Source organism: Cygnus olor, chromosome 1 (genome assembly GCF_009769625.2).
Source record: "Cygnus olor isolate bCygOlo1 chromosome 1, bCygOlo1.pri.v2, whole genome shotgun sequence".
Classification (NCBI taxonomy): domain Eukaryota; kingdom Metazoa; phylum Chordata; class Aves; order Anseriformes; family Anatidae; genus Cygnus; species Cygnus olor.
In genome coordinates, this window is record NC_049169.1 from 7,522,109 (window position 1) to 7,540,789 (window position 18,681).

Consider the following 18,681-nt stretch of genomic DNA (forward strand, 5'->3'; position numbering starts at 1 on the left):
ACCAGCAGCACAGCATCCAGCTCCTGCCTAGGTGCAATGGTGCTTGTGTTGTGTCTGGTAAATAACCCGCTCCTGCTGCAACCATGCACAAGGGCAGGGACCGTTCAGGCATGGTGGCTCACTGCGCTGATACAAAGCACAGCCGGAGAGAAAAAATAACCTTTCCGTTTTATGTTCAGTGATATATTGTTCTTAAATCTGGATGGATTTAGGAAATGTTACGGAAGAACAGAAAGGGCTCTGCTCCTCCAGAATCATGACATTATGGAAGAGTTTTTTCTGAAGCAAAACTCTGCTCTGAGTTTTCCCCTACAACCCCAAAACTCTGCTCTGAGTTATGCCCCTACAATCCCTCTCCCAGGTATTTATAAAATCATGATTAACAGTAACAGACACAGGACTTCATCATTTCTTGAACTGCCTTCCTTTTTCACCGTCTACAAGCTCAGAGAATTACATATGGCCTCATTAACCTGCAAGTCAAACTCCTAATCAGGCAGGGAAGGAGGAGCCCTGCTACGCTCCTTGGCAGGCTGTGTGTGCCCTACTGAAGGGCTGCCGAGGTGGCACCAGTGCTTCGCAGTGCATGTCATGGACTTCATGTGGACAGCTCATGGGAGCTTGCACTTTTGGGAATTACTCCGGGCTAGAGGATTGAATCTCCCAGGTGACTTTGCAAATCCCAGCCTCTAAGTGTCATTAGCACCCGTGTGTGTCTATGTCAATGCGACGTTCAAAATGGGAGTTCAACATGCAGTGGTATTGAAACGGGGATCTGAGACTCCAGAAGAGAAATGTGCATACTTTTGAGGGAACATACACCCTCTTTTGCCATTTTTCCCCATTATTAAAAGCACCAGGAATAGTTTCATGTCATATGCAAAGGACTTATTTTGCCTCTTGACTTGTGTAAGAGTGCCATTTTGTTCCTTTAGATGTGTAGCTCTCCATGTAGTGCAGGATCTTAACTTTTACTTCCACAGGACAACTTGTGAGCTAAGAGTGATCAAGTGCTTTGCAGGATTCAGCCTCACAATATGATAAAACAGCTGCTTATGTAAAGCTCATCTTAGCTATCATCCAAGGGAGTGAAATACTGCAGCAATTCCATCTGTAGGTGTAATCCAAACTCCAGGCTTGCCTTTCTCTGGGGCAATTTTCCCTTCTAGTTTCCTCCTCTGACAATCCCAAAGGCCAGAAGTCCCAGCCCTCTGCTGTTTAACACTCCCAGTGGATGTAGTAGGTCACAAAGTTTCTCGTAGTAGCTCCCAAAGTTTCTCTGCTTCAAGGAACTGTGAACTGCAAGTCAGGCACAAAGGACAACTTAACCACTCTTGTTGAGAGATCTAACGGTCAAAAACTAAACTGCTTTGAAAATAGAGCCAAAACAGTTTAGCAAGTAAATAGTAACACCATGGGAGTCTGCTAATCCCCAAAATCTATAATAAACAGATAAAGTTAATAAGATTCAATAACAGAGAAGAGCACCATTAATGTATTAAGAGCACTATCTAAACATTACACACATTATTTGCTCAGTTCCCTAGCTGAATTCTCTGTGCAGAGGAAAACTCAAAATTCATTATCTTTGGGTGCAAAGCCTAGTAAATTCAACGGTAATTAATCTCCATTTACCCTCTAAGTGTGTTTGTGAACAGACGAAAAGTTCATTGAAAAAGTTCTTTCAGTGGGTCTGAAAGAAAAGCAGAGCTTTGATAAACAAAAAAAGCATCAAACACAGGCTTCTAAAAGGAAAATAGAACAGCTAGCCAGCTCTGCATGGTTCAAGCCAGGTGCTCATTGCAAATTCAGTAGCATGCACTGGCAAGTGTCAGCGGCAGAGAAACCGAAATTACTGAAATTCTTATGCCAGTGTAATTTGCTGAAGGCAATGCACTGAGGGTTAAGGAAAATTGTGCATGTGTTGAGGATTATAAAACAAATTAAAATGGAGGCTAACAAAAGGAGTGCAATATTTATGCATTTCTTCGTTCTTTTCACTCCATGGTACTCAATCAACTTCACAATCTCTTAAGGTGGCATGGGGACATTGCTATTGTGTACATTCATTTGCTCTTAAAAGGGGCTCAGACATATTAAGCTACATAAACCAACTGATTTTGGTAATATTTATCAGTATCATAACTAAACCACCAAATAGCTGCATCCCATTTTTACTTTTAATCATGTGAAATCTAACCATCAATGCAAAAAATGTAGCATAAATTTACTGTTCAATGCATTCCACCTATCTGCTTCAGTTTTGATACGCCAGCCCATTTTACCACATATTCCTCCACTTTCCTTTAAATTCCTGCGTTTGTGCATCCCAGTTATGTAAAAGTAGAAATGTATTAACCACCCATGACTTACTGCAGTGGAGTCCATTACATGGTGTAATGCACTTAATGCTCGAGATCCAATTTAACTCAACAAATATTTTAAAGAGTTTCTAAGTTATTAAGCACCCCACTCTGTGATCATCCAGCATGGCCCAGTAACCAAATGGGTTATCACTTTGTGGAGTGGGAAATGAGGCCCCTATGAAGTATGTTCCTGGCTGCATATTCCCAGCCTTGTGTTAGCAAGCCCTGATGTGGAGCTGGCTGGGGAAACAAGGGCATCTGTCTATGTCTCTGCCCTACCATACTGTGGCTGATGCCTCAGCTCCAGCCCTCCTGCACCATATATTGACCCTCTGCAGAAGGGAAGGGAGGTTACAACCTCTACGAGAAAAAGGGACCAAAGACAATCATATTTTTGGTTGCCACCATGATTCTCCCAACTCCACCTTCAGGGACTTTGGGCTTTTTAGATCTTTGGCTATGGCAGGCAGATGCCAGTTGTTCTCACCCCTTGGTGACATCGTGAGCTGTGCCCACAGTAGTCAGCCCTGACCCCTAACTGCTCATGGAAGCTAAGGAAACTTGGGGGTGTTTTGATTTTTCTGTCTAGATTTGAGCAGATTGAACACAGCTATCTGGGACACTAGAGATAAAGCTCAACGTTTATTTGCATTTTACCATAACATGGGGATTTTTTTATGCAGGATAAAGTCTGGGAGCCCACAGATGCTCCAGGCTTGCTTCAGGCAGTGCTGCTGGAGGTGACCAGGAACTCCCCATTCTTCAAGTCACCATACAAACGAAAGGACAAAAAAACTTCCAACCCACCTCAAACACTTGCAGCCTAAGTGTGAAGTAAGTGACAACAGATGGGAGAAGACAGACGGGGGAGTAGAGGGGAAAAAAGGAGGCAATATTAGCGAGTGTGACAGGAAGGGGTCTCGGCACATCCGCAGCCTCGTCGTTGGCAAGTTTTTTTGAAGGCATCACGTATTAAGGTTGTATTTGGAGAGTTATAGATTTTATACCCGATTTTCTGGCAAGTAAGCAGGGAGCCTCTGCCAACTATGAAATATCTTGGAAATGAGATTAGTTTCAGATCAATTCAAGTGATCTTCTCATTGTTATTTCTTTGAAAGGTAAAGACACAAGGGCCCAATCCTGATCTTTATTACGCAGAATTTGTTTGAATATCTCCAGCAGCTGCCACAGGGTTACCCCAGATTAACACAATGTAACATCAACATCAGGGGCTGGAGCTTCATGAGACTCACACCAGTTTTACACCACTGTAATTGATGCTTTAAAATTTCATTGCTTTGGCCTGAAAGCAGATTGTGATCCAAAGAATTAAGGCTATATTCCTGAGCAGATTCCTCTGTAGGTTCAATAAATAACCTGATAATGGTAATTGAGATTACACTTTATGAATGGCATTATTAAGATTTACATTCCAGCCGCAGCTACGAAGCAAGTCAGAAGAACAAACATAATATCCAGTCCCGGTCCGCTTCCCTTACTCTGTCATTTTTATATCCATGTGCATGCTGCAGGTGCTGATAGTACACACATCTGACTTAACTCACGCGTTAACCTGATAGCGCACCAGTGCCGGGAGAGACTGCCTCCAGCAATCATTTCAAGCTTGGTTAAAGAAGCAGAATGGAAACATCAACTAAAATGCTGGAAGTTGCATTTTATAATGCTGAAAGGAGATCTGCTGGGCTTTTTGTTTGTTTGTTTTATATTCTGTGATTTAATAACAAAGTAGTACTCAGAAATGCCTTAGAAAGACTAGTAGTAATGTACATATTCCTCAGTGACAAGGGGTATGAATGTCTGGTTCTACAGCCCCTAATAAATCTGTCATCTTATCAACTGCCCATTAGCATTATTCTTGTATAATGAAGAGCTGTATGAAGTTGGTAGGTCCTTTTTTTAATGCCCAACTTATGAGGCAAGACAAAAAGGAACTGAATTAAAGCGGGAAAAAACACTCCCCTGGAGAATTACAGTACAGCAATTTGCTGGCAAATTATTATTATTTAAATCACTTTCCTAGCTTTTAATATTGAAAATACTTTCAATCATTGAAGAGCCTTTAATTTAAGATAGTAGATGGCAGAGATGTAATATAGGAGACCAGACCAGCCGATCTGCCTCTGTACAGGGGCTGGACCAGACGATTTCTCAGAATCTTTTCTTGTCTTGCATTTATACGAAACAACTCTGGTCCAGCTATACCTTCACAATTGCTTGCATTTGAGACATATGAAGATGCCCTTTTGCCAGTAATAACTGCCATTGAATTCCACTTCTCCCAGTCCTGAGATATAACACAATGGGGCTGCATGTTATGACTGACCAAAATCAGAGAGATTTACGCAAGCTAGATACCACATGGGATGGAGGCAGTGACCAAATAAAATACAACCAGGATTCAGTCTATCCCCCAGGACCATGCAGAAATAACAGTACGGAAAGACATTTTGCAAACCAAACCACCACTGTATTTCTCTGCCTGTGGCTTTTCCCTGCAGGAATCCAAGTTTCTTTCATAACGAGGATTAATGGCAAACCTTTGAAGAGAGTTTGAAGCACGAGAAGCCAGCAGACAAGTGCAGCAGCCGCTGAGGTCTGCATGCTCACTTTCTCTTTTACAGCTTTTTGTCTGGGTCCACACCAAGAGGTCTCCCACCCTGGCAGGTCTGTGGGGCATAAAAGCACCCTCTTTTCATGTCCGTGCACCCCTTGTCGCCAAAAATGCCCTGCGCAGGTAGCCCAGCAGCAGCATCCCTCCCCGCGCCGCAGGTACGCTTTCCACGAGCCGCTCCCCAGGGAGCACGCACAGACACACAGACACAATGAGAGCCTCCGACTGGAAATTCAAACAAAAATATGGCTGTCTACTCCAAAAAGGCAAACTCATTTACAAAGGTCAGCTCTGTCGAGGAAGAGTGATGGGTTACTCCCCTCTCGGAGGCGACTGCTGTCGCTCCTCTGCCGAGTTGCATTCACGAGTTTTGAAAAAGAAAAAAAAATAAATAAAGGAAGAGGAGAAACAGAGACAAAAGCTCGGCAAGCCCCCTATTCACAAAGCTAGCCCCGCACCTCCCCTTCCCTTCCCCGGGTAAAAACAGCCTCAAAAGCCGTTAACATCTTCCCCTACCTTCGTTCTCATCGGAGACAGAAGCCCTTCCATGTTGGTCCGATCCTCATGCCAATCCTCTTCCCCCAGCTTAGCCTCTGGTGCCGTCCTCAAGCATCCCACACGAACAAGAGCATGTCAGGGGCCGTTGGCCACCCCCTGACGGCCGCTCGGCCGCCCGCCCGCCAACTTGCAGCCCTTGGTGGTGCGGAGTGGGGTTCCTGGAGAGACCTTCCTCCTGCTCTCCCTCGCGCTCCTCTCTCTCTCCCTCTCTGCATAATCTGCCTGCAGCTATGTTTGTACCATCGCGGCTGACAAACGAGCCCAGCCTTACGTAATGCATTCAGGACAAGCCATCCCAGCCCTGCCGCTGGGATCGGGTCAAGCGGGAGGGATGGGACCAGTCGCTGCCTATTGTGCCCGCTGGCTTTTCACGCTGGGCTTAATTCAGCAGCATCCCCGCGCGCGGGGCTGATGCACGACAGCTAGCTAGGAAATCACCGCCGAAACTTCGTGGAAAGGCTGCGGATTCCCCGGGATTTACTTTTAAAAGGGTGTATCCCTCATCCCCCGTGCCGACTCGGGGTTGGCAGCGGTTGGAGTGCTTTCTGCTGGGCACGTTGGCTGTGGGCGAGTGACCAAACCCACACCAAAAGGCAGTTCCTTTCAATCGTCAGCTAGGAAATGAGGGGAAGAAAGAAAAGAGGGGGAAACAAAAGGAATACAGTCCTGCAAAGTTGCTCAGCCAAAGATACTCGGTGAATGCCTTTCTATTAGCATTTTAATTCAGATCGGAGCACGCCTTTATGGAGAATCCCTAATTGCCCCTGCTTGCTGCATTTTGGCTTCCAGCACAGGGTAATGCAGGGAATTAATGTCTTTTGGGAATGGGATTCAGCCCTGCACCCCACACACTCCAAACACATGGGCATTCAGTCCCTGGGGATGAACCAGAGCAGTGTGAAGCAAAACCTCTCTTAACCATCGCTTCCCAGTGCATGCCCTGCTTCCTCATGCAGACAGAAATTGGGTTCCCCTTCCCTGACCCTGGGAATAACCTTCCACACAGCAACTGTTTTTTGAAAATGAAATAAAAAACCTTGCTACACCACCTTATCAAAAACCTTGCTACACCACCTAGGTGCTAGAAAATGATTGCCAGGCTGACTGGAGTGTATCACAGGTGGAAATTTCTAATGCCCTATGACACCAGCTCTTTAAGGCCCCAAAGTGATACTCTGAGGAAGAGTCACCATGTGATGAAGGCACCAGTCTGGGATTCAGTAGGTCTGGTTAAACTTCTAATGATGCTGCATATTCCCTGAATGACTATGGGGTTTCACCTCATTCAGCTTTCATCATCCAACACTCTGCCTCCACTTTAAGTCAGCCTCCAAGGCTCCTGCAAGGCCGCCAGAGAGAAAGGCTCCTTCCCACGGTGCTTCAACCCAAATTTCCAAACGGAAAATTTCCAAGTACATCTTCTCCTCAGGTCCTCCGTGGCTTCTCACCCCTCCATAAACCTCTCCTTTTGCTGTGGCTTCATGTTTTTTGGGAGCAGAAACCACCTCTGCCTACACACATCCTTCATGCTCCACAAAGGCTTTTGGAGGCTACATCCAAATGGAGGGGGTGCAAGGGAATCTGTTCATGGTGGTGTCCATGAATGTGGGGTGCAAAGCCTGGGATGAACACAGAGAAATACAGGACCCCTGTCCTGGCAAGTCCCAGCAGAAGTGCACCTAGGCAGGGAAATGGATGAGGGTGTTTGGCCCCAAACATACTTTTCCTCTCTCTCTCTCCCTTCCCATCCTTTCAACCCTGTAGATCTTGCAGTTTGAGGACATATTTTTTATTATTCCTTGTGGGGTAAAACCAGGGAGGGGAGGTGCCCCCTGATGAATCACTAATATTAATTTCAAAGTAATTAACTGTTCTCAGCAAAACTCAGCTCCTTATTAAATGTGAAGGAACCTGATCATATTGTGTCGAAGGCAGCGATTAGTTTTCCTGAGCTAAAAAGCCACTGTGCAACCTCTGTCAGGTTCATCTATTTCTTGCTGGGTGTATACAAATATATTTTGCTGTTGGTATTTACAGGACTTTAAAAAGTGGGCGAATAAATGGCAGCAGGAACTGCAGGCTCCAGGAAAACACAGCGGTTGTGTTTTTTCTGGTGTACTATGGAGTGTCAGACGCTGGTGTGAGGTTCACAAGCCTGAGCATCTGTGAAACAGCCTCGCTTCCAAACCATCACAGTAATTTGACACTCCAAAGTGCCCAAAGGAATCTAATAGAGAACACTATTTGGGAATTTCGGAGCTCTCAGGCCAGGTGGGCAAATGCAATATAGTAATGTATATGGTGCATCTGTGATAGCATGAACGCTCAGTTCTTTTTAAAGCTCATTCTGCTTTGAACTAGGCTAAACCACAGTGCCTCATGAAGCTTCCTGTGTTATCTTTGTTTACAAGGGAAAAAAAAGATGGTTTTCCTGAAGGCCAGTGGAGTAATCCAGCCTGGGACAAGAAAAGCAAGCCAGGGCCTTTTTGGTTCAGCAGCACTCAAAGATTCTGATGTGAACGGACCAGGGAATTGCTGATACTGCATGAGTCAGAGCAGAGCCCAGCCTGGCAGGACGGGCAGGAACGAGGAAGAGGACGGGGCTGTCTGAGCAGATCCACAGCTCAGCCTGCACACTGGGGACCCTTGTCTCTCCACGGCACTTCTCAAGGATGGTTATGAGCCCCACAGGGACACTGTGTGCCACAGCTGCAGTGGTGTGTGACAGTGAGATCTGTCCACGTCCACCTCCAGCAGTGGGGCCAGGGGACCCAATTGGCTCTGCCTGGGTGAATTTTGATGTGGTTATCTCAGAAAGCACCAGGGCTGGTCATTTCCAGCAGATGTAAGAGCTGGAGTGACAGCAAATGGATGGGGTCATGCGTCCTATTTCATCTTCCTCTCAGTCTCCAGGCACCAGGTAGGACTTGAGCTCTGCCACTGTCTGGGCCAATGCTCGGCTTCAGCCCACACAGCCACCGACCTGTCCTTTGAGTGACCAGCAGTAGGACCACCACCATCCCTGCACATATCCAAACCTCTTTGCAACTCCCTGTCGCATTCAGACCAACGCCTCTACACCTGTGGGAGCCAGAGATGTGTGTATTTGCTTTAACATGAAGGTTTCAGCTGTGGTAGCCAGCAGAGTGGTGCTGCGATAGCATGGGCTGTGGCCCGACACTTCGTTCCTCCCCTGGGCCACGACGCACGGCGGTGCTCAGGTTACCACAGACTTGTTCTACAGCCTCCCTTCCTGCCATTTTCAGATCAAAGGCACTGCAGAGGCAAAAGGAGCATATGAACGCTTGCTTTCCCATCCTTTTTTTAACTGGGGAGGAGAGCAGCATTTGACTGAGAGCCTGGTCAGCAGCACCCGGCCTATCTCGGGTTCTCCACCTACCGAAGAGGGGAGCTGCTCGTCTGGTTTGCACCAATGTGCGTCCGCTCCTGGGTTCAACCAACCCATGCTAGAAGTGTTAGAGATGGGAATGTAATTACTCTGAGCTCTGTAACTAATCATGGGAGTGAGATAGGTACCTTGAAAGCCCCTTATACTGCCATAATTCGAATGACCAAGGTAGATGCCGAATCTCGTTACAGGCCCTGCTGACTGCACTGAGACACCTCCACAGGCCTGAGAGCAGAGAGATCTAGCTGACATTTAGTGAAGTAAAGATAAATGTCTGAATTTCATTGTCTGACCCTGGAGTGGGAAAAATGGTCCAAAAAGTGGTATATTTGGCGTTCAGCTCTTGGCCAAGGGGCCTGGAAGCAGTCAGACCCTACGGTGTATATCTGAACCCTCAGCATTCTTCCTGTTCATCTGCTGTGTGTGCACCCAAGCCTGAATAAAACTTCTGTGAATTGAAACTCTTCCTAATCTTTGGGGTGGGGATCCCAACACAGGGGAAGTTACACTGCCTGCCCTGATGTCCTGAAGAGCAGAAGGAGTCTGGATCCAGACCTGATCTCCACTGCCCTCAGAGCAGCCACCTCCTCCTGCCTACCATCCTCCAGAGCTGCTGGTGGCCAAGATCTCCCAGTCCATGGTCCCACCTCCCTTACAGAGCACTGATCCCCTCTTTGGGGCTGCCAAAATCCACTGTTGCCTCCCTGACCCCAAGCTGGCCAAGTAGTCATCCCTCAAACTAAATGAGGGAGGGGAACCAGCAAGACCCCGCATGGTTTTCACCCCTGCCAAGCCCATGCCCCCAGGCAGGACAAAAGACACTGCCATGGCTGGGCAGCATCCCGTGTACACGCTGCATGCCGACCTCACGCCTGGTCATTTCATCCGGCGAACAAAATGTAGCATCTGGGTGTTGCCATGGCGACTTCCCCACCATCCGAATCACTCTGGCATCATATATGGGAGAGGGAGGCATCCCAGCCATACACATGGGCTGTGCTGAAACGCATCTTATATTTAGAACACGCAGCGTAGGGAATACTAATGAATATTTAACGTTTGGAGCGCCTTCCACCCTCGCTTCATTTTTGTTGCATACTTTCCATAAGTGTAACATTTGCCTCCAAATGTTAGGGATATTGTTGCTTCTCTCTTCACCACTTCTCCAGATTTACCCTGCTTTTCATTTCTATGAATAAAAGTCAAAAGCAGCAGACAGGTCTCCTAAAAGTACCATTTGCAAATCAGAATCAGCACCTGCAGAAGCTTGGGGCTTGGTTGGGGAACTGAGAGCTTTGTATTTAGGTTGTTGCTTTTACTACAAGTCAACAGATAGAATAACATTATTTTATTTTACTTATTTATTTATTTATGTTATTACTTGTGGTTAAATATAGCTGCTTTCAGCAATTAATCTCTCTGCTGTGAAAAAAAAATAAATCACCACACCTAACTTCGTTTCATTCATCCGGACAAAACACATGTTTGAAGATGTCCTGAAATTCCTTTCTTCTGCTGTCTTTTTTCCTTAAAGGAAAAAAAAAAAAAAAAAAAAAAAAAAAAAAAAAAAAAAAAGGTGAAACCATGTGGAATCCCAAATTCTGAATGTTTTCTTGAGCTTTTTTTATATGACACACTGCCAAAAAAATGCAAAGGTGCTGGGCACGGTGGTGAGCACCATTCGCTGCTGCCAGGGCTGTGCACCCTGCTTTCTGGGGAGCAGACTGAGACCTCTGGACAGTGAGGAAGCTGATTTTTTGAAAAGTGCGAAGGGAAGCACTGGGAGCCAGCAAAACCCACTCTGGCTGGAGTGGAATGAGCTGTAGGCGCTCACAGCTGCTGCCTGCATGAGTATCCTGGTATACGAGAGGTGCAGCATGGGCACAGGTTGTTGGTTGGATGCTTCCTACCGGGGATGGCACTGCTCCTCCAGGCTCCTTTGCAGCTATAGATTAAATTATAAAGAGGGTTCAAAAAAGTCATCTTTCAGTTCTCTTTCTGAAGCCATCTCTTGGCATATATAAAGCTTTGTTCTCAGAAAGGCTGTATTCTCAACAGTGATTTTTGGAGTTAAAATGTGATCTTTTTACTAGCTAGTGGCCAGGTACTGGGGTCTTTTATTTATTTATTTTGTGACGACCAGCAGTACAAAAGCTGCCCAGCTCCTGAAAGCTTATCTGTGTGCTTCCTGCTTGGGACTGCTCCAAGGCACCAAGGATACGGGCGCAACTCAGCTGGCAGCTCTGTCGGTGATGCAAGGGGAGGAACAGCACCGCACTGGGTGTTTTGTTTTGGCAGCCCTGAGAAACCAGAGCCGTGTTTATTTGTTGTTGGTTATAGGGCGTATTTTCAAATCGGAGAAGGGAGATTTTCCCCTCTGAGGCTGCTGGCTGCAGTCCTTTGAGATGTGCCCCGGGGCTCCGGATGGAGGCAGAGCCGCCTCCGGGGAAGTAAACACAGGGCAGCCCCGTGCTCTTTGCAAGCTGTTCCACTGATGCAGCATTTGCATGAGTAAGTGGTGTCAAAATCGTTTGCCAACTTACCCTCATATGGCTCTGGTTGTAGTGAGGGCTAGAAACACCTTCTGTGAGCTCATCTTTAAGGCACTAATGACCTGGTTTTTTCCTGGACAGTTATGCCTTTTCCATGAAAGCAAAGCAATGCAATGAATTTTAAGGTCTCAAGGCATTACTAAGATTGTTTTAGTTGCCTTCCAGATTTGGAAGACAGACATTAAAAAAATCATATCTGAATATATCTGTACAAAGCTGAGAGAGAGGCTGACTTATGGCAAAGCAAGTTAAGCATTCTGCCATCAGGGTCTGTCCATCCTCCTCCAGCAACAGGAGGGCATTTATCTTTACGACACGTCAACAACCTAAACATTATTATTATTAATTATTATTATTATTACTATTCCTCTTAAGTCAATGTGGTAGTTTAGGAAAGAAAAGCTGCCTCTCGACATGCAAGAAGATCACCCCAGCAGATATGTGGACCTCAATGCCTTGCCACCAGCTTGGTTGGGTCTCCAGAACCAGGCTCTCGTTTGGTGACCTGGACAAGGCTCTGACCACCCTGTTTCTCCTTCTCTCTATCCCAACACATCTGTGCTTTGACGATCTATAGATGAAAAATAGGAGCTGTAGAGATGAGGCTTACAGACTAAAATAATTGGTGCTGTCCAGAGATTTTGCTGCAGCAGAGAAGATGGCCTCTGGATGTCCTGGCTCCCTGGATGCATAACCACGAGGCTGAAATTCATGTTCAGTTTTCTGACAAAGCATGTACTGGAAATACGATAGCGCTTTCTTCCCCACACAGTAACCGGAGCTGTATTTTCCTTTCTCTGCTAGGTGTATTTGCTGTTCTGGGTGTTAAAAGTCAAGACATATTCAGAGCATTTTACTAGAGCATTTGGTCTGTAGATGCGTTTCCAACAGCCAGGTAGATGATTTATTCATCCACTTCAGTAACCATCCAGACAGGGCACGGTGTTCACTCCAGTGTAGAAAGCAACAAACACTGAGTGTGTTTGGTTTGCAAGAACAAATCAACAGAACAAGATAACAGAAGCTGTTTTTCCAATGTAAAGGACTCCACTGCCATCCCTGTTAATATCGCAGTCAAATTAAATGCCGTTTCCCCAAGCTGCAAGTCTGGTAAAGCACGGCTATTATGCTCTCAGTTAGAAACCTGATTATAGCCATTTTATGTCTGTAAAAACACAGCCTCTGATGCAAGGTGACTCCCAGATACTTCGCAGATTCTCATAAATGCACTTGCTGCTCTATAGACACGTCTGTGTGTGCATGGGGAGAGGAGGTCTAGCTCTCGCGGGGCAGGCAAGGCACTCAATGAGAAATAGCCATTTTTCTGAAGGATAATGTCATTACAACTGTGAAAATCCTGGACTTTGGTTATTTTGGCCTGTAAAAAAGGAGATGGGGAGGGAGTGAACACAAAGGCTTGGGATAAAGCCGAAAGAGAAGATGGATAGACAGAGCTGGCAAAATACAAAACAATAATTTTGTCTTGTCCCAAAGCAGTCCTGTAAAATATTGTGTCATGACAAGGTGCTTTTATCTTCTTTGAAGTTTGGGTTAGTTTTGAAGCAAATTAGAACCCAAAATGAAGAGAGCAGCTGGGGGCCATCTCCTCTCCAAAATGTCAGCACAATTTTGGCCTGTCCAACTCTAGAAGATACAACTGCATGAAAAACTATGACCCCTGTAGACAAGAGGATGGCAGAGTTTGAGGAAGATCCAGCATGTCCCTTATTTAATGGAGACAGGCTGCTTCACAGGACATGATCATGTGCCTGAAAACAGGACCTTGGGAAACAGGGGAGCCTGTTTTCCCCCATGATGTGCCTACATTTTCTTTCATTTACGTATTTTTATCTTGGTTTGTTCAAATCTTGTGGTCCATGCACTGTTGGTAAGCTTGGATTCATCACCAACTCTGGTAGATTTATCTTCTGGAAGAGGTGAGAGCCCTCCCCCTGCCACTCAAGTGGGGCTTCTGTGGACCCCCCAGATAAAATCCCTGTCCCACTGATGCCAGCAGCATGTGGCTGCTTTATTCTGTAATGGATATTTCTTGCTGCATGTGTCCTTCTGCTCCATTAGGTGTCTGTAAGACCCTCCTTATCTTACCATCCCATGAGCTCCCAGCCTCCCTGGGGACTCCCTGTGGCTCATCAGCTATCAGTCCCTTCATATCCCGTCTGTGACAGTTTCTGAGGAAATTTCCTTGGCTTTGGGAAGAAGGTGAGGACTACGTGGTAAAGACACGCAGAGGTCTGGGATAGCCTCCTGCTGTCTTGCCCATCTGCTTTCTGGAGCCCTTTCAGCTCATTTAAACCCTAGGTCCTCTCAAAACTTTTAACCCCTTAGACACATCACCTTGGGGCAGGGGATCTAAGTATCTGCATTTGTGTTAGCCCCGTTTGGGCACTCTTTTCACTGCAACAGGCTACAGAGATATTCTTCTCCTAATACTGCTGATCCTAGGTCTCCCTGCTGTTTAATTTCTCCATCTTTACTGGCCTAATGGGACATTTATTCTGTCTCCCAGAATGTCAATAAAGATGCAAAATAATGATGCCGGCACAACATCCCCAGCAAGGCACAGGAGAGCTTCTACATATAATGAATACATATCATCAGCCTGTTTTCGGCTTAAGCAATGATCCCCACTTACATCAAAGCCTCATTTGAATTAATATCTGAAGCTGGAATTCACGCCACTATTAGATGCTGTTAAAATTCAGGGACCCCAGTTTTTCTTCAGCTGGAAACAACGACAAAACACATGGATCAGGGTCAATCTTCAGAGGTGGGATTTGTCTCAGACAACTTCAAATGTCTACTCTTATGGCTGCCTCCAGCGCAGCTGGTTCATTATCATTTCTTTATAGTATGTGGAGTGAACTGGCACTTCTAAGGCTTTATTCCCTTGACCTGTGTTAGAATAAGGTGATGCGTGTCCAAGCTGCCTAACAAAAATGCATTTTTTATGTTTTCTCTGCCATAATCCTGGCAGAAATAAGGATGAAAACATCTCATTATGGTTCCTGCTCACTATCTTAATCCTGTGATTGCTCATCTGAGTTATCTGGCACGCAGTAAGGGGGCAGGCACTGTGATGGTGGATCCAAAATTTTTAAATAAAGGCAGATGATATGTGCATCTTGGGACAAAAGCCAAAAATTTTGGCCTGGGGAGATGGGGTCAAAAGCATACATGTTGCCTGAAACCTGCCTGTTGTACATGACATTTTCAAAGATATAGGACAGCAGTTCAATAAGTTAATCAGCTAATTCATTTTACACCAAAGTCTTAACATCATCTGGATGTAATGTCTGCTGGGCACCCAATTTTTCTAAGTGTTTCCTCACCTGTTTTTTATCTGCTATTACATTTGCAAGGCCCTCACCATTTCTTAACAGTCCTTCTCTCTTTACCTTTCTTTGCTTATTGAAAACAATTTAAAGGCAGTTCAGCATCCTTCAGCAAACACAATTCAAAATTTAAGGAAGGTTTAAATTTAGTCAAAGAAAGAAATCTGTTGTGTGTGTTTGTTTCCTATTGACTCGAAGGAGACTGATGTTTGTATTATGTTAGCCCTTATAGGATCTATGCAGATGTAACCCAAAATATGCATTATGTGTCTCGTCTAACCAGCAGCAGGTAAAAGTCTCTGACAGCTTCCAGGAAGATAAAATTCAGCTGCATGACCTGAGGACTGAGCTTTGATCCCCTTGAAGAGCTGTAGCCAGGATTGTTACAGACATGGATCTTCAAAGCTTCAGCACAATCGATGCAGCTGGTGCTGTGGTGAAGTCATTGACACTGGGATGACTGAAAATAAAAGCAAACCACGTGAAGGTGGTTATGGCATTTCCCCACTAGTGGCTTGTCCTTCAGCACTCATCCATGGGGCCAGGGCAGCTCCATGCCTCATGCCTTGGCCAGGCCCAGCAAGTCCTTGCTGAACATTTTTGGCAGTTCTCTGGTCCACTGGGTGTAGCACGTGGTGGTGTGATTTCTTCTGCATCTCCCCAAGGAGAGGGAGACCACCTTAGGTTTGAGGAGCAGGGACCAGGGCATCCCAGGTCTACTCTGCCTTGTAGTCCCTTGAGGGCTTAGGGCAAATTGAATCGCAAACCCTTACGCACTCAGTTTTATCACTCTGAAAGTGGAGATAATCTATATCTCACAGGAACATTGCATGGATAAATCAATTAACCATGAAATCACAGATGGAAGATGCAAAAGAAATGCAAAGGATTCATTCTGCAGAGCAACCCTTCCAGGCACAAGTACATTTTTAGATCCTTTTTTCCCCCCTAACTGAGAATTAGTAGCAAGATGCTCCTTACAGCCCTGCTTAGCCTGTTAATGTGGCACCTGCACCAATATCTGCTGCACCTGTAGCTGACTATGCAAAGATGGGAGTGAAGCCATCTAGGCTCAGCACCCTCACCCAGGGAGCTTGTCCTGGCAGGAGGTCACCAGTGGTCTGTAGAGACCCTTTCTCTACAGCCTTTGCCTGGCAAAGTACTGCAGATGCAAGGAACAACAACTGTTCTCCTCGTCTGCATGGACATAAAGCAGGCAGAAAAACAAATCAGGATGCAGAAAGCTCATTGCTGGGCTCCAGAGGTGGACTGAGCCAAAGGGGACCCTGCATTTGTGACTTGCTGTAAGTTCCTTACTCTCCCTGGGCCCCGGGGTAAGTTTAGGGTATAGGCAGGGTCTTGCTAAGAAGTTAGATGATGCTCCTAGGCTAAGTCACCTGAGCAGATAAATTACAGGAAACCATCACCCGAAGCTGTTAATGACAATCTCTTTGTTCCCTTGGAGTTCCTCTTCCTCCAGCCACCCTCCTCTGAAGCCGCCTCTATGGTGTGCTTCTGGAGCTGAGCTCCATGACCATGCTGTGCTTGGGCTTGGGGACACCCCTCAGGGGTATCTTTAACAGCTGGGATTTTGAGGAACTGTACAGGCTGTATAGATTTTCTCTAAATCAGTGCCCAAGAGATAATTAAGTGGTCCTCATTTTAAAAAGCCACTTAGAAACATCGGCAGATTTATCACCCACTAAGTGATAAACACCCAGGAGGTAAAAATATCTCACCGTAGGAACGCTCATCCTGCAGCAAGGCAGCCTGTAAGCACGAGCATCAGGCATGCACAGCACACGCAGTTTTGTGTGACGATGTGTCTAGCAACAGCAAGTTAAGGGACCCCTGCCCTCCTACAGACTCCCCAAACCCAAATCCATCCCCCAGCCCCCATGCCTGGTGTGCCTGTTTATCTTAGAGGTGGTATTGGATCAGAAAAAAAATAGTCTCAGGTAAAAGAAAAAAATGTGCAAGGACAAAAAGGTGAAAAAATGAGGTTTATATTATTTGCCCCGTGAAGAGCAGTGAGCTGCAGCAAAAGGATCAACCTGCCATGAGGAGAAGGTTTTCATCTGCTGCTACAGAAAATCTATCACAGGGCTCCAGTTTCTGCATGAAATATTGTCGCTTTTCAGATCATTGGTAAGAAGTAGCTTGCTGTATTTTTTTAAATCAGTTTTTCTTATAGAGACAAAGTCCTTAGGCATTCTTGCACTAGCAGAATAATGCTTTTGCTGGTAATCTATTTTGTTAGAAAAACTTCAGTAAACTACATCAGACAAAAGCCTTTTTTTGCCCTGGGCTGCCCAACCCAGGAGGGTTGGGCTGTAGATCAAACCTTTACCAACAGTCTTTAATAATGCAGACCAGGCTATTGTGCTGATCCACTGCTTTCTTGAGTTTGATGTGGAAAAAATGTGTTTTAGAGTCCTTATTCCAGCCTCAAGTACCTAGAATTTCAGCATCACTTTATCTTCTAAAATACCCAAATCAAATACTTGGTTGGTTGGATGATGACAAAGTCCACAGTGTGAATTCACACTGTAAGGACTCACTTAGCATCTAGCTAGTAAATGTGGCTGCAGTGGGAAAACAGGAAAATACCCCAAAGTGAACAGCCTGCAGCCTTGCTGCAGCTTGCAGCCCTGGGGAAGAATGAAAAATGTCCAGACTTGTGCACTGCCACCACTTTATCACACCTCATGACTTAGCACATGTGGCCCTCTCCACACATGGACACTGTCAGTTCTGCATTAATGGGGGACAGGTTGTGAAATGCTTCCTTGCAATGAGAGAGCAAACCCAAACAGAAATGACAAGGTATTGTGTGGTGTCTGCAGCAGAGAGATCTGTCTCTCCCACTACAGACGCTCAGCCTCCGGGACAGCACTGAGGTTGATGTGAATTTTCAGGCACTCCCAGCTCAGTTTTTGAAGCAGTTGCTGGTACACTGTACATTGAGTTAAGGTACAGCTTGAGCACTGACTGCATCACTGGCAGCAGAAGTAATCTGCCCACCTCCTGGGTACAAATTCAGATTCCTCATTTTCACCCCTTCAGAACAAAATGAGCATTACAAACAGGGTTTTGTTTGTTTGTTTGTTTTTTGTTTTTTGCTCTGACTTGTTTAGGTTCAAAGCAAAGAGTCTTCCATTGAAGGATCCCATCCTTCCATGTATTTTTGCTTTCCTTTATCTCCTCTCATGTTAGTGCTCCAACAACACCAATAGATCCTCTCTAAAACCATGACCCCATCATGCTAGGGGAACCTTTCTTTGCATTATAAATGTTTAACAAGACATAGAAAAGTGGATAATCAACAATCTTGTCTCTCAAAAAGGTTCTTCCAGAAACCAAACAATCAGATACATACATTAATCCTAATTGTGTGCCACCATCACTTGAAAAGCACCTATAGCCCAACTTTGCATATTTCATCTCTTTTCTGTTCCCTCATCTCCTGTGGATAAATAAGATTTGGCTGCAATTACATGTTAGAACAATCTGGAAAAAAAAATCCAACATCGTTAGCGTGTGATCATGGCAGGACTTTTATAATTTAAAAACAACATCTTTCTGCCTATATTTTTTATAATCGCATTTTTAAAAACCAAATTAAAACCTGCATATTTCTCTACATACGGGTATTGTTGAAACTGTCACACCTAATAAAAGCACGAAAAGAAAGATGAAAGCACTGTGCTCATTTCTGAGCAGCTGGGAACGGCACTGAGAAAAGCACAGCAATTGAGATTAAGAGAGAGCCTTCACAGTGCAAGATAACCCAGGTGCTTGGAAAATCAAA

At 45.4% G+C, this 18,681-nt stretch overlaps 1 protein-coding gene across 2 annotated transcripts in view; it reads right to left on the reverse strand.

The window, feature by feature from the left end:
- FRMD4A (FERM domain containing 4A) overlaps positions 1-18,681 on the reverse strand; it is a 359,570-nt gene that overhangs the window by 266,985 nt on the left and 73,904 nt on the right. Inside the window, exon 1 of one of the 2 annotated variants that reach the window (XM_040547727.1) lies at positions 5,515-5,714. The exons of the other annotated variant lie outside the window; for it this stretch is intronic. Coding sequence (XP_040403661.1) covers positions 5,515-5,547 — 33 coding nt within the window. The 5' untranslated portion in view covers positions 5,548-5,714. Of the gene's footprint in view, positions 1-5,514; positions 5,715-18,681 lie in introns of those variants that run through there. 2 annotated transcript variants of the gene reach the window in all.